The sequence below is a fragment of the Desmodus rotundus genome, chromosome 1, assembly GCF_022682495.2.
Source record: "Desmodus rotundus isolate HL8 chromosome 1, HLdesRot8A.1, whole genome shotgun sequence".
Lineage (NCBI taxonomy): Eukaryota > Metazoa > Chordata > Mammalia > Chiroptera > Phyllostomidae > Desmodus > Desmodus rotundus.
The window spans coordinates 3,124,877-3,139,929 of NC_071387.1; the positions used below are offsets into that span (position 1 = coordinate 3,124,877).

The 15,053-nt window shown below is 56.5% G+C and overlaps 1 protein-coding gene across 1 annotated transcript in view; it reads right to left on the bottom strand.

Moving 5' to 3' along the window:
- CFAP77 (cilia and flagella associated protein 77) overlaps window positions 1-15,053 on the bottom strand; it is a 102,382-nt gene that overhangs the window by 35,569 nt on the left and 51,760 nt on the right. The window contains exons 2-3 of the mRNA XM_024562007.3: window positions 9,592-9,691; window positions 8,858-9,086 (exon numbers count right to left, since the gene is read on the bottom strand). Of these exons, the coding sequence (XP_024417775.2) occupies window positions 8,858-9,086; window positions 9,592-9,691 (329 nt within the window). The remainder of the gene's footprint in view (window positions 1-8,857; window positions 9,087-9,591; window positions 9,692-15,053) is intronic.

The following is a 15,053-nucleotide window of genomic DNA, read 5'->3' on the forward strand; positions in this document are numbered from 1 at the left end:
GCGGTGGGCCAAGGATGGGCGGCAGAGCTGGACGGCTTTCAGAAAGCTTCTCCTAAACCCAATGCCTGTGCCCGAACCTTGGGGGCCCTCCCCGTGCACCCCCACCTTCTCCTGGGGCAGCTGGCTGTGGCCTGAGCCCCTCTGGGGAGGGAAGGCTTGACGGAGCCAAGTGGACACGGCTGGGAACAGAGTGACCTCCAGGCTGCTCAGGAATCGCCTGGGCTGGGGGATCCTGGCACCTGGGGAGAAGGTGAGTGGCAAATTGGGCATCCCTGCTGGGGAGGTGCTGAGTGCAGTGAGGAGAATGGCGGAGCCCAGCGTAAGCCGAGGAGGTCGGCTTCATCCCCACAACCCCACTGTGTCTGCTGGGCCCTGAGGGATCCCACACCCCAGCGGTAGGTCATCGGGCAAACGGGAAGCGCCCTGCGATGGGAGACGCGGACACCCACAGTGGGAGACGCAATGCTGACCAGGGTGGTATTTGCCAACGTGGGGAGTAAAAAAAGCAGGTCGCTGTGCAAACTGGTTGATGGTATGAAATCACACTGAATAATATACATTATTTAAGGACCTCTGACGGGACAGCAGAAATGAGAAACCCTGGAGGGTAGGCACACGAGCTCCAACCTCAGGATGAGGCCCCAGGACGGGGCGGGGCGGCGTGGGGCTAGCAAAGGGTGAGAAGGGGCTTCAAGCTGTATTTGTTATATTTTATTTCTTTAATAATTAAAAAAGGGGTCGGAAGCAAATGCGGCCAGAGGGTAACGTGTGGAATCCATGTGGTGGGTTCACGGAGCTTCGGAATTTCTCTTTGTTTGGAGAGTTTCCTCATAAACGCAGAAGAAAGGCCGGCAAACCTGTTTGTGCCTCCGGAAAGCGCTTAGACTCTAACGGCAACAAGTAACAAGACCCTAGGGGCAGCTGTTGTAAAATAACGATGCTAAAGACAGATGTAAACTGAGCGATTTCTAAAACGCAGGACTTTCTGACTTTGTGTTAAGATGCTTTGGACTCTGGCAGGGTGAACGGTGGGTGGCCCCCAAAACGTATGTCCTCTTTCTAACCCCCAGAACCTGTGAAAGGGACCTTATTTGGAACAGGGGTGGTTTCTGATGTAATTGACTTAGGAACTTTGAGACCAGACCCCCCGATTATCTGGGTGAGCCCTAAATCCAGCGAGAGGTGCCCTGATGAGAGACGGAGAGAAGGCACAGTCACACAGAGGAGAGGCCATGTGACCGCAGAACAGAGATCACACGGATGTGGCCGCAAGCCGAGGGGTGCCAGGAGCTGCCAGAAACTGGAACTGACAAGAAGGACGGATGCTCCCCTAGAGTCTTCAGATGGGGTGCGGCCCTGTCACACCTTGAATTTGGACTTCTGGGGTCCCCATAATGAGAGCTTGACTTTATTGTTTTAAACCGTCACACTGGTGGTGGTTCGTTACAGAGGCCCCAGGAAACGAGCAGCTGAAGCTCGGCACCTGGAGAGAGGGGCTGTCTCTCGTGTCTGGCATTAGAATATCGGCCGTTTCCAACATCAGGGATGGGTCGCAGCCAAGCTATCGATTCTTGCTCACGCAGTTGGTCAGCACGCATTTATTGAGCACCACCTGTATTCCAGACCCCGGGATGCAGCAGGAAGCAAAGTCAGACGTGACCCAAAGTCCCCCTGTGCCTGCTCTCCTGCCCCCGCCCGCCCGGAAGCCGCACAGACCACACTGCCGTTTCTCCTTTGCCGCCTGCCGCACTCCGTGTCCTGTGTCCTCTCTGCGTCCCAGCGCGGGCGGGCGTTCAACGAACACGCCGCGTGGATGGAGGAAGAAGTGTGGCTGTGTGATTGTGGATGCTGTCTCTGGGCCTCAGTTTCCCCATTTTACAAATGGGGACAAGAGAGTTGCTACCAAAATGTTGTTCCAAGGATCCCGTGAGAAGCTGTGAGTGGAGCACCGTCGCCGGCCGCATAGGAGCTGGGTGAACAGGAGCCGGTATTGTTATTCCTCAAAACCAACGCAGGCCCGGGTTCCAGGCTGAATGGACACACGGGTCTGTCTGCGCTGGTTCTCGCAGAACACGCTCACTCCACGGAGTCTTTGGCTCTCTGGTCAGTGGGTGTGGCAGCGGGGCCCGGGCTGGTGTCGCTGGAGGCCTGGCCCTTCTTGTGGCACCAAGGGGTCCGGCAGGCTCCCAGCAGGCTCAGTGTCTCCAGGCCCCATGTTGTAGGGGGCACCAGGTCCCCGGAGGGGCAGGGCTGGCCGCACCCCAGCAACCCCTCTGACTGTCAAGGCTGAAGGCCACAAAGGCGAGGAGAGGGGCAGCCAGGCCAGGCACGGAGTCCACTCCCGGGCAGGCGAGGCCCAGCTCTGGAAAATTCAGAAGCAGGAGCAGAGCCGTGCGAAGCGGCTGGGGAGGCCCCGAGGGGGAGCGGCTGGGCCTCGTTAGCGCTGACCCCAGCACCTGCAGCTCCTGATGGATGATGGGGTTCGGGCGGGACAGGCCCCGGGGGAGCGGCGGCCCATCCATTACAGGCCCTGCCTGCTCCCCGTGCCATGAGCCCTGGGCCGGGAATAAATCTCTGCCTGGGCCGCAGGAGAGCCGAGAGGGAAAAAAGGCAAAGCATGAAAAATGTCTGCTTCCTGGCTCTGGCAACAAAGCTGCGAGGGGGATGGAGTGAGCAGGAATTTGGGGAGACGGGAGGGGTCCCAGGGAGCCTGAGCTGCCAGGCAGGGAAGGGGGAGAGGGTGGGGCCCTCAGACCACACCTAAGCCCAGCCTTGTGTCCCTGCCTGAGCTTCTTTTAGTAGCCCCCCCCCCCCGCCCCCCGATCTGGCCCAAGGAGGCAGCTGTCTGTGAGGAGGATGGATGCCCTGTTGGACCCAGTGTGGGGTGTCCCAGGCCCTGGCCGGGCAGTGATGGGTGCGTCTGAGGTACCAGCCAACACCTCCACCTCCTGTAAAAGAATCTGTTCCAGCCACTAAGTGCGCAGGTCCTGGTGTGAACTGCCCAGACCTGAGTCCCCGCACTTCCACATATCACCTGTGACCTCTTGCTAAGGGACATACACACTGTCCATGCCTCGGTTTCCCCATGGATGAATGGAGGTGCTGGGTTGCAGCAAGGATTAATTGGCTTACTCTGGGGACAGCCAGGCCCCCACCACGTGCTCATCCACACTGGCCTGTTGGTTGCTGTGACTCATTGCAGATGCCGTCCCGCTGCTGCGGACGCACCGCCGAGGACAGGGCTGGGGGTGAGCAAGGGCTCCCTCTCCCAGGGCCCGGCTCTGCCCCCTGGAAGCGAGCAGCCTGTGCCCACAGACGGCAGCCCTGGAAGGAGACGCGGCTCCAGTCTTGGCTCTGTCACTGGTGGGCCGGGTGGCCTTGGGCAAGTGATTCTCTGAGCCTCAGTTTCCCCGCCTATAACACGGGGATCACAGTCCCTACTGGGTCGAGTTGTGAGGATTTAATGAGATGGGGGCTCTGCACGTGTAAGCCGTGAGGGCTGCCCCCCGAAACCCATACACTGGCCCGTGTTTTGTCTGTGAAGCCCTTCCCTGGCCCCCACAGCAGGGCCTCAGAGGGTGAGGGCTGTCCACACCTTTCCTCCCTCGGCGGGGAAGGCCTCACTCTCCTTGTGTTCTTTGTACAAAGTGCCTTCCTCCCCCCATCCCACCCGCCCCCCTGAGGACTCCCCCCGGCTGTTTAGGGCCTCCCCCGATTGCAGGGCATCCCGCATTGTTTGACTTGATGCTACGTAAGTGTGGCCTGAGCAGCAGAATAGCGGGGGCACGTCACTGCCCTTGTTCCGGACATGCTACCGCCGTTAATTTGGCCAAGGGACGCACTCCCTCTTCGCAGCCGCATCGCCCCGGCACTGACTCCTAGCGCCCGCCGTCGGGGAGCACAGCAGAGTCTGCTACGTGACACAGGACTCCAGGCTTCCCCATCTGTCTCTGCACTTCCAATGACTCTGCCTCGAAGCCTTAGAAGGCCCTGGACCGTATTTCTCCCCAGCGAATACACGGTGAGCGCCTCCTGGGGACCAGAGTCTGATGCTGCAGTGGCAGACAACACCCGCCTGTGCCTGCCACCCCGCTGGGACCTGGCTGTCGGGTGAGGACACTGGCGTCAAGCAGAGGGCACGGATGCCCCTCGACTTAGGATGGAGCCCTCGTCAGTGGCAAATATCCTGAGTGGGGAAAGCATGTGATCCTGCCCAGCGGGGTGTTGCTCGCTTACCCTCGTGGTCCCTGTCCTGCTCAGTGTCGCAAGAAAATTCAAAATTCAAAGCGTGGCTTATACTGAATGTGTATCACTTTTGTATCATTATAACGTAAAAAAAGAACAAAAAGAACAAAAAAACAAGTCCAGCCAGCCGTCTTATTTAACTGCAGTTGCTGTCAGTGCTACAGAGCAGGCTGGGGCGCAGGGGCCTTCCTGCCGGGCGGAGGGGCCTTTCAGGGGGTCTTTGCCAGGCCCACCTGCTCCCCCTTGTGGTCAGCCTGGTTTCATTCAGCCGGGCTTCCGCCCGCCAATAACCCACCCGTTGGTCTCCCGCTCAGAAACAGCCGTGGATCCCGGTGGGGGGGGTGGACGGCTGCCTGGGAAGAGGCTTGTTATTATTTCAGAGGTGTTGGGGTGGGTGGCTGGGATTTTGGCCGTTGGCTCCGGGAGAAAGAAAATAACCCAGAGTGATGGATGGGCCCATTGTAAATTTGTAAAATAAATCAGCTTGGCAGGGAGATTCAAAAAACCTGTCAGGCAGCAAACATTTTTTAACAGCCTGTAGAATTTCCTCCACCCTTCGCATTTGTCAGTGTCAGGCTGTGATGCATCTGATGGCTGGGTGGGCGGAATTTCCTGCTTCCTCCTGTGTCTCCTTTTCCTGTGGTCTGCACGCTTCCAGCACCGGGATTGGAGGGGCCTGCACTAGGCGAATCAGTAGATGAGCCAAGTATTCTACCCAGGTTGCATGTTGCTACTGGCTTCGTACTCAGATTGCAATGTGGTCATTTGTCCATTCAGCAAATATTCACCGAGGCCTCTTCCGCAAGGGCACGGTGGCCAGCGCAGGGACGCTGGAGTGAGCGCCCAGTGCAGGGGAGGGGCTGGGTGCCCCATCAAGGAGTTTATTTATTGGGATGTAGGAGCCACTGAAGGTGAAGGTGAAGGTGAAGGGAAGGGACGCATCAAAAGGGAAGCACAGGAGAAAAGGCATACAACTGTAATTGAATAACAATAAAAAATAAATTAAAAAAAAAAAGGGAAGCGCATGGGGCTCCTTTGATGTGTTCAGGTTACGCCAAAGGCCTTACACAACCTCGAGTTAGCCCATCTCAGTCCCCCTCTGGCGCAGGAAAAACGGAGGTAGCGTCTCTGCCTGTGTCACCTCCATCCTTGTGCGTGTTGGGCAGGCAGATCAGCACCACTATCACCGTCACGGGTGATTAGGCCAGGCCAATCCCGATCCCCATGCAGAGCAGCCAGGGACAAATGACTTCCCCTCTCTGACTCTCTGTCTCTTCTTCTGTAAGGCGGGGACGTACCAGTTCCCAGCTCACTCTCACGGACGCAGTTCGGAGTTATTTAAGGAGAGGAGGCATCCAGAGGTGCTCAGACCAACATCTGACATGTAATAGTAATAATAATACATAGTTGCCATTATTAGTTCAAAGCCGGGTCTGCCCACTGTCCATCTGGCTCATGTCAGACCCTGACACGCAGGGGGCTGTTTGCTCGTTGACAGAGTGATGGGTCCTCCTGGCAGCATCCTTGCCTTGTGTGTGGCATGAGGCTCTGGGCAGGGTGGTGGCCGAGTCCTGGGTGGCTGGAATCTGCCAGAAGCTCCAGCTGCTGCCCAGATCTTGCTGCTCCTCCCCCACCCTCCATCGTCCCTGACTCATCATAATGGACGAGGCTGGACCAATTAGGAGCAGTAATGATTAAGATGTGCTGAGGGAATGTGACCATTTGCAAACACTTATTAAAAAGCATCAATAATTAAGTGCCTCTCTTATAGTGACACTCCTGACCTTTGGACACGTCTGTCGATGGACCTTGGGTCGCAGCATGCTTTGAGACCCGCGTTCCCCTCCAGCAATGGAAATTTGAAACTCTCCCCTGACTTGAACTCTGAGATCCGAGAGTGCAGGGGCTGGCCCGCTGCCTGGGGCTGCAGGTGTGGTCCTCAAAGCGCCGGCAGGCAGGGTGCAGACCCAGGCTCTGCCACAGGCAGCACCCTCCCTGTCCTGCCCTGTGATGCGAGCAGAATGCTACCGGCCCGAGAGGACAGAGGTTAGGGTTAGCAGTTACGCGTCAAAGTGCCTGCATGAGCTCACGTCACGGCAGCTTCCAGTTGGGCGGCCCCCACCGCAATCAGAGGGCAGAAAGAGGCGGCAGTTAGCTGAGGGGTCGTGATGACCAGTGGTTCCCAGTGGCCGTGAACTCGGCGCCCAGCTGGACCAGGCAGCTGGTGGACGTGGGGGTCAGGCTGGGGACGGGCGGCTGGGAGAGACAGAAGAGCACGCATGGATTCCATCCAAAGGGGGCGTTGCCTCCCAGCCCCAGCCCCCGGCGCCAGGCAGGAGCACCCATGCAGGCTGGCCCGGCTCTGACTTATTAAGAAAACTGGGAAATCCGAGTAATTTCCTGACTTTTAAAATGTGGTACCTCATTGAAAAGAATTTTTAAAAAATTACTACCTGTGCCAAACAAACATTTCTGTGTACATGGGGCCCCTCTTCCAGGTGAGAGCCTCGGTCTCCACTTCCTCTTCCTCTTGGCCACGGAGGTGGGTGACGGAAGTGAACCTTGCCAATGTGGTGATGATCTGTGAGCCGTGGTGTGGATGGGGACCTGGACGGGCTAACTGGAAAGGAAGTGACTGATCGTCCATCGTCAGCTCAGGCTCGGGTCCCATCTGGCGCTGAGAGGCGGGGCGGCAGGCTGGTCGAGGTATGCGGTGCCCGCGCCATCTGTCTGCCTCGTCCGTTGTAAAATATACAAGGGGCGAGAGGGTTCGATGCTGGGGGCCGGGTGCGGTCAGAATTTGATCTCTCGCGGCGGGGATGACCTCCGAGCTGGCTCGCACGCCCAGCTTCCAGGGAGCCTTTCCTGTACGTAGTCTAAGGTGGGACTTCATTTTGATTTTTTGACACATCTGGAGTTGTGAGTAGATGGGGCTCTCTGGTCTCTCTCTTTATTCGTTGGACCAGGTCACCCCAACAACCCCTCGGGTTGTCAGGCAGGATCGGACTTGGTTTTAAACATGCTTTTAAAGCAGAGAAATAAATACACCCGAGGCTTGTAAAAGGTGATCATTGCGGAATGGGCCTCAGCCCATAACTTTAAAGTAATAGCCCCATTACAGAGGGGCGATGGTTTTTTAACTGCTCCTTGCATTTATGTCGTGAGGTAGAGGGGCTTTGTGGGCAGGTTGGGCCTCTCAGTAAAAGCTTCTGCAGCGGCCATTTAACCTCCATTTACGGAGAAATAAAGCGAAATTGATGCTGATTGGGGCCTGCTTTGGGGGATAGTTCTGTTCCATAAAAGCCCCTTGGCTTGCAATTTGCCGGGCTGCCCTGTCACATCAGCAACGGCCGCTGCTGATAAAGATAAAGCTTTATGGCCGCGGTAGTTGCCGCTAACAGCAACCTAATGCAGCATTTTCATTTTTGTGCAATTAATGTTAACGTCTGCTACGAAAATTGTCATTAAATACCATTTTAAAATCCATTCAATTTGCATATGCAAAGCCCATTTACCATCACAGAAGATAGAGCCGGCACTCCATCTCGTGCTTTCCCTGGAACTGCAGCCCCTCGGTTTTACGGCAATTTAAGATTTTTATATTGAAAGCACGATGGTAATGGATCGCCTTTCTGAACCCAGCTGACTTAGGCTTTTCCATTGTAGGTAGAAAAACGGAGCCCCAGGACCAGAAACTGCGGGCGTTCGCGCTGTACTTCGGTCCCGAGGAGGCGGGACGCGGAAGAAAGGGCGGAGAGCACCGGGCAGGGGGTCCGCCAGCCTGATCCACGTCTGGCTCTTGTCTGGTCACAGCTTGCTCTGGGGCCTCGGGAAAGTGAGTCCACCTCCCTAAGCTTCTATTTTCCTGTTTTAAATAGGTGACCGCGAATGTCTGTGTAGTTTAATATTTTATATTTTAAAGTATAAGCATTCTAGGCCAAGGAGGGGCAAGGGATCAATCTGCTGGCCTCAGCAATTGGCTCAGAGGCAGACGTGTGACTCAGGGATGGCCAATCAGTGTATTCCACAAACCCTACTCACAGTGGTTGGTTCAGGGACAGGCATGGCATGAAGCTGGACCAAAGCATCTTAATCTCCAGGCTTTTGTACTTCCCATACCCTTCCCTCTGGGGTCCCAAAGAGAATAGGATGGAACTGATCCCGGCTCTTTTGTCTCAGGAGGAAGAAGCCTGTCAGAGAATGGAGCCGAAACTGCGAAGCATAGCCAAGACTTGGGGGCCACCCAAACACTGATGACAGTGCCTGATTGCCTGGATCCAGCTATGCCTGAAGCTCTATGCTGGGCTTTTCAACCATGTGAGCCACCAAAGTGCCCTTAAAAAAACCCAAGGCTGTTTGAATTGAGATTGATGATGTGCAGCCACACTCTACTTTTATAGGAATCCATACATGCCATGGTTGGGACCTGGGCCACATGACGGCCTCTGGACCAATCACTGTGACCAAGCAAGATTTGTGAAGGAGACTGATTGGTCAGGCCCGATCACTTGCCCTTCCCTGTTCCCACATAAGTCACTAATTCAGTCACTGCTAAGCCCTCCTCCCCAGCCTACCAGGGGGTGGGGTGGGCCTAAGGTGTCAGCCACCTTACCGTGCCCGTATCCCGAACGTCATATTTGGAGGGACAGAGGGCGGCTCCTTCTTGAAGCGCCGGTCGTCCTTGTCGCTGATGCGGATGTTGTTGAGCTGATGGTAGAGGAAGTTCTCCCGGGCAGTTACCAGGCCGGCTTTCACTGCCCCACGATTCATAGCGATGTAATTTGGAGCCAGCTCATGGGAGCGGATGGGCTGCTGCTTGAACACATTCCAGTGTCCAATGGCTGAGGACAGGGAGAGACAGGTCACGGACTGGGGGTCGGTCTGGGAAGCAAAGCCATCCGTGCTGTCTGACTAGGAAGACAGGGGGCCCGCGGGGCCTGTGCCTTTCCGCCAACCTGGAGCCTGCGTGGGGCAGCCCTGCCAGGCTCCCCGGACAGGGAGGGGTCAGGGTTCCCAGAGGTTCCAGAGGGCAGCTGCTTGGAGCTGGGTGCACCTGGCCTTGACCTCCTGTGGGCGATCAGAGGGTTGGTCCTGAGCCCTCTCTGGGCTCACAGCTGAAACGGCGCAGAGCACTGGCCTGGGGACAGGGTTCCACATGGCTGAGTTCCTTCCTATTTCCCTGACACATTCAACCCGGACCCTGCTGGGTCCTCCCTGTCTCAGCCAAGCCCAGGCTGTGGTCTCTGTCCTGTGCAGTAGGACAGGCCCCTGGGCTCTTTCCCGGGAGTGGGGCCAGCTGCTGTGTGACCAGCCTAGGTCAATTGCTCGAGCTCCCACGCTTCTCACCTTCAGGGACCCCTCCGTCCAGCCCCCGGATGTAGAGTCCGTAATTAAAGTCAATGCCAGGAAGGCTGCAGCTTCTTTCCCGGGGTTTCCCGAGTTCAGCCTGTTGGGGGGAAAGCACAGAGAGCAAGGTGAGGGGTGGAATCTTGGGCTGGTGGTTTCTCAGCAAATTCAGGCACAGGGAGACCCCGGAAGCCCGCCTACCCCAGGCCCTCTGGGCAACCTTCGGGGCCGCTGCGGTGTGGAAGGACATTGCTCTGTGTATTCTCCATCACACTAAACCCCCCATTTTATGAACAGGGAGACTGAGACCTAGAGAGTCTGAGCCATTGTCCGGGGCTCTGAAGCGATGGGCTGGATTTCGGGGGCAGGCTCGCCGGGCCTCCAGGTGGAGCTCACACGGCACCCTGGCTGCTCCGGGAGGTCCCCGGGCTCAGGGCCCTCTTCCGCACGGTGCTTGGGCGGCCATCACCCTCTTCACCATCGATGGGCACATGCTGGGTTCCACATTCCAGGTACAATATTCGGTTTTTCATACATTCCTCTCACTTAGTTCTCCCTCTTCCTCCTTCTCCTGTCTCTTCGATGTCCCCATCCCCCTGGCCCCCAGGGACCTGAGCACACTCTGGTAAGGGATCAGGGACCCTCTGCAAACTCCTCCCTGGGGGCTGGCCGACCAGGCCTGTGCCCTCCAACCCCACCCATCCTTGCAGCTTCAACTCCCAGACTCCCCGACATGGCCCCGCGATTTGGGTCGACCAGCCTGGTCCACTCCCTGAAGGGTCTGCAGGCAGCCCAGCCTCCTGGGAGGCTCTTAGTCCCTGGCCCTCCCTCCCTACCGGCCCTCATTCTTCAAGCTCTCTGGACCCCTTGAGTTCATAGCAGCCGCTCCCTTACCTGGCTCTGGTGACGTTTACTGTCTGGTGACACTCGCTTGGGGCCTAGAACTGAAGTGACCTGGGTGTCCATGAATGCATAGGCCAGCCTGCCTAGAGAGTACATTACTACACAGCCCAGCCTACGGCTTTTACTGCCATCCTTTTGCTGATGGTACATAGCAGGCGCTCAATAAACACCTGGGATGAAAACCTCTTCCTCTGGGAAGCCCTCTCAGGTTGCCCCTAGCCCAGACAAGCTTCCTTGCATGTGACATCATAGGGCCCTGAATGCCACCTCGGGGCACTTTCAAAATGACACAGTAGTGCCTGCTACAGCCTGGATGGGCCTTGACTACATGGTCCTCATGGAAGAAGCCAGCCACAAAGGACCACATGTCCTGTGACTTCATTTCCATGAGACATCTCAGGCAGGCAAGTCCGTAGGGGCAGAGAGTAGATTGGAGGTTGCCTGTGGCTGGGAGGGGCGGGGATGGGGCGGCGGGCGGGGGTGGCTAAGGGGAGCGGGCTCCTCTCGGGGGCAAGGGAGATGTCCTAAAGTCACTGTGGTGCCGGCGGCACAGGTCTGTGAGCCCAAATCCACTGGGTTGTGCGCCTCACCTGGGCGCCTGGGACGGTGTCTGAACGATGTCGCAGCGGAGCCGCTAACAATCAGGAAGCAGCGCAGTCCAGTCGGTGACTGTGCTGACCAGCTGGAAGCCTGGCTGGCCCGGGACACTGGGCTCAGTCTCAATTTACTTATTTTAAGGTTCATTTAAAATTTGGCTCTTAAAAATGGACTTTATTTTTCAGAGCAGTTTTAGGCTCACAGCAAAACTGAGCAGAAGGGACAGAGTGTCCCCCTCGGCCCCCCGTGGGTCCTTATTTTCACCCTCTTCTCCCAGGGTACAGCGTGGAATAGACGCTGCTACGCAGTTGGGGGGGTGCACGAAGGAGTGAAATGCCTACTTGGAGTCTCTGTCTGTTCCCTTCTCCACAGGGCCTGGTCAGTTTTCTCCCGCCTCCTCTCCATCTCAAACCCCAGGCCTGACCTCCCTCGAGAGCCCTGGAGTCCCGAGTTCCAGGCGGGAACCTGCACCCTCGCGAGACGGTTTGTTTGACTTCCTTCCACATGATGCACTCGGAGCTGCAGACAAAGCTCTGGCTTCTCATTTGTTTATGAAAATGATCTGGCCTCTCGGATGACTGCTGGGGAAGTTAATTAAAATGTGACTTCTCTGGGAGAGCCCCCCCAGGGCAGGTGCAGGTGGGCAGACTTCCAGCTGGCAGAAGGATGACAGACAGACTTATGAGCTGGCTGCCTCTCTGGTCGGGCGGAGGGGAGGGGGCGAGGTGGGCGCCTCACTCTCCGCGCGCCTGGGAATCAACGCCCGCCAGAGCACACGGAGGCTTAGGCTGCAAAGATCATCCTTGGGGGAGTCCACTCATTTTTTCACTCCACGCATCTCCATTTTCTACTTATTCTGCTGCACCTCACCCTGTTCCCAGGGTTCGAAGCTAGACAAAGATGACACATAGCCCCTGCCCTTGTGAGTTTGTCTTCTTGCAAGGACAGCTGAACGGGATGCCTCTAGCTCTAAAAACTTGTGAGTCCACACAGTGAAGCGAGATATTTGCAATTCATGTACCTGACCGAAGGCTCTTATCCATCATATATAAAGAGCTGCTATAAATCAACAAGAAAAGGGCAGATTATCCTATAGAGAAATGCACAAAAGACTTCAATAGGCACGTCATTAAAAGGATGTCCCAGTAGCCAAGACCTGTAAGTTAAAGTGCGCAGGCGTGGAGTAACCGGAACACTCACGCACTGGGCGGGGGTCTGAGCAGGTGTGGCCACTCTGGGAAACAGTCGAGCAGCATCGACTAAAGCTGGACACAGGCCGACCTGGTAGCACCCCCGGACCGCCACGAAATGAGGGCCGTGTCCTCCCACAGGCGTGTCTAAGAATGCTCGTAGTGCCTCAGTGTGGGACAGCCACATGCTGGAAACAACCCGAAAGGCCTTCCAGACGCCCGCGGAGAAAACCTGGCCGACAGAGGGTCTGCAGTTCTTTGGGCACCTCTGGGGTTGCTGCTGGCCCTGAACTTCTAGATACAGGCAAGCTGGTTGTGGCAGGCATCTGAGATGGGTGGCCATTGAAACACCAGGGACTCGAGGCCTGATGGTGCCGGTCACCTGCCTCTCCATGGCAGTCCCGCCCTGGTCTCCACGAAACTTACCAGATGTGGTCACAAGGCTCAGCTTTGATCACCACCCATGTTCCCGAGCAGGCTGCCCACCAGCCCAGAGGCAGGAGGGGCCTCAGCTCTCCAGCTGGGATATGCAGAGGTCCTGGGGCAGATGGCATGGGTGGGCTGTTGGGCCTCACGAGGCCTGGGAGACCCCATCCTGCAAGGGGCCCCACAGAAACCCCCCACTCTCTTTACTGCAGAAGCAAAGAAATGAGGACCGGTGTTAACATTTATTGAGCATCTCTTCCTGGGACATCGGTTAGCAAGTCCCCTAAGTGAGCACTTACTATGTCTGGAGGGCTTTCTACGCTTCTCCTTGAACTCTGCCCACTGCTCTGTGAGGTAGGCTTCCCATTTTACAGCTGGGAAATCAGAACCTTAAAGAGGTTCACGCTTGCCCCATGTCATCCGGTAGTTGGTAAAGAGCTGGGGCTCAGCATGGCTCTTGGACATCGCAGCTCAGTGCTTACCCCACAGCACCCCTCACAACAGCTCTCCAGGAGGGGCCACATTGTGGCCGCTGTACAGAGCGGGAAATCGAGGCTTAGAAACGGAACGGACGGGTGAACCCCTTCCAGCCCTCAAATGCAAGCCCTCCTTGTGTGTCTCATATTTACGGCTGGATTCTAAGACACTGTGTGCAAAATCCTCAAGGTCTTTTGAGAGGCACACCGCAGCATGGTGGGGATTGTGAAACGTCCCTGAAGCTCCACATCCGAAGCTACTCAAATGTGACCCACTGGCCGAGTCCTCTGTCACCAAGGTATTAGAATCAAGAGGTGGACATGGAGGAGAGCCCCAGCTTTGGGTCCGACCAGCCCGCCCTCCTCTGCAGCTTTCCAACTGCGCCTCTTTTCGGAGCCTGCTCTGTCACCCAGGGGCTTGGCTGGAACACAGCTCTGGGTGACAGCTGTCCTCATCAGCAGACAGCTTCATTAAACCTCATTAAGATGTCATTCCTCTCTGCCTTATTTCTCATCTCTCAGCTCTAATTAAAACCATCTCCATCCCTGGTCCCAGAGGTCCTGGGATTCTCCGGGCTCCTTCTGCACGAAACTCCCTCCTTGCCCCGACATGAAGGACCGGGCCCCGCAAACCCGTGCTGGGAACCCTGAGAGCAGCCAGTCGCCAGCCCGAGGACCGCCGGCGCTTTCCAGAGGCAAGCACAGGTGGCGTTTCTGCAGGCTGCAGTCTCGCTCTGAGGTCACCTGAGGCCCAGGAAGGAAGGCCCCTGGCCCTGGAATCTCGCCAAGGCCCATTGTCCTGAGACAGCTTCAAAGCAAGCGACCCGGCCTTGCAATGCAAACCTAATCACTTTCTACTCCGTAGACTGTAAAAAGTTGTGACCAGTCCCCGTTTGCCACCGCAGAGACAGGCCTGGGTGAACCCCATGGGAGGACTGAGCAGGATCTCCTGCCGGACAAACAGGCCGCTGGGCGTCTCCACGTGGTGGGCTTTCTGTCCGGGGGCTCTCGGCTGCGTTCTAGGCCCGCCTTCCAGGCCAGGAGCAGCTCCTTAGCGGAACCACCCCCACCGCCCGGCAGCCACGTCGACTGTTTGTAGCACGTTAACCCCCAGCCCAGCGTCTCCAGCAAATGAATGTTTTGTTCCACAGTCGAAAAGCCTCCGCTCACTTTCCTGCATCCTATTAAAGCGCAGTTACGTGAAATCCCACAGTTACGGCCTGGTAGTTGTTAAGTAAATATCTGCAGGCAGCTACGCTGTGCGTGCCTAGGCGCACACACACACCACCCCGCTCACACAGGGGCAGTTCATTACTGGGAAGCGACTTCAGATCCTCCAACGAGGAGCACAATATAAATGCAAATTGTGATCATGATTAGCATACGGCGCATTTATTTATCTCCATGATGAGAGCCCCAGATAAACAACCACGTGAGATAAGGCGCGTGAGGCATCAGAGGACTGGCGCCTCGTCCCGGAAGCGGGGTCTCTGCACCGCAAGGCTCATGTGAGCGGCAGCCGAGAGCCCGGGGTGACACCCACACCGCGCACCAGAGGACCACCTACGGACACCTGTGATCAAAGGCATATAAAATAATGTCAAGTGGAAAAAAAAAAACAAAACAGCAGGATTTAAATTTTACGTAGACTATTGTTACGACCATGTAAAAAAAAATTGCTGAGAAAATCCTCGGAGGAAACACATGAGCTTGCTGGTCCTGAGGGCCTGTAGGTAGAGGTGGGGGCCTGGTGCGGGGTAGGGTTTTAATCTTATAATTAACGAAGCCCACAGGCAGGCTCACATCCTAAGCTTCTATGGCATACACACCTGCCAAGGGGTCAGAGTTAAGTTTCTTCCTCTACGTCACT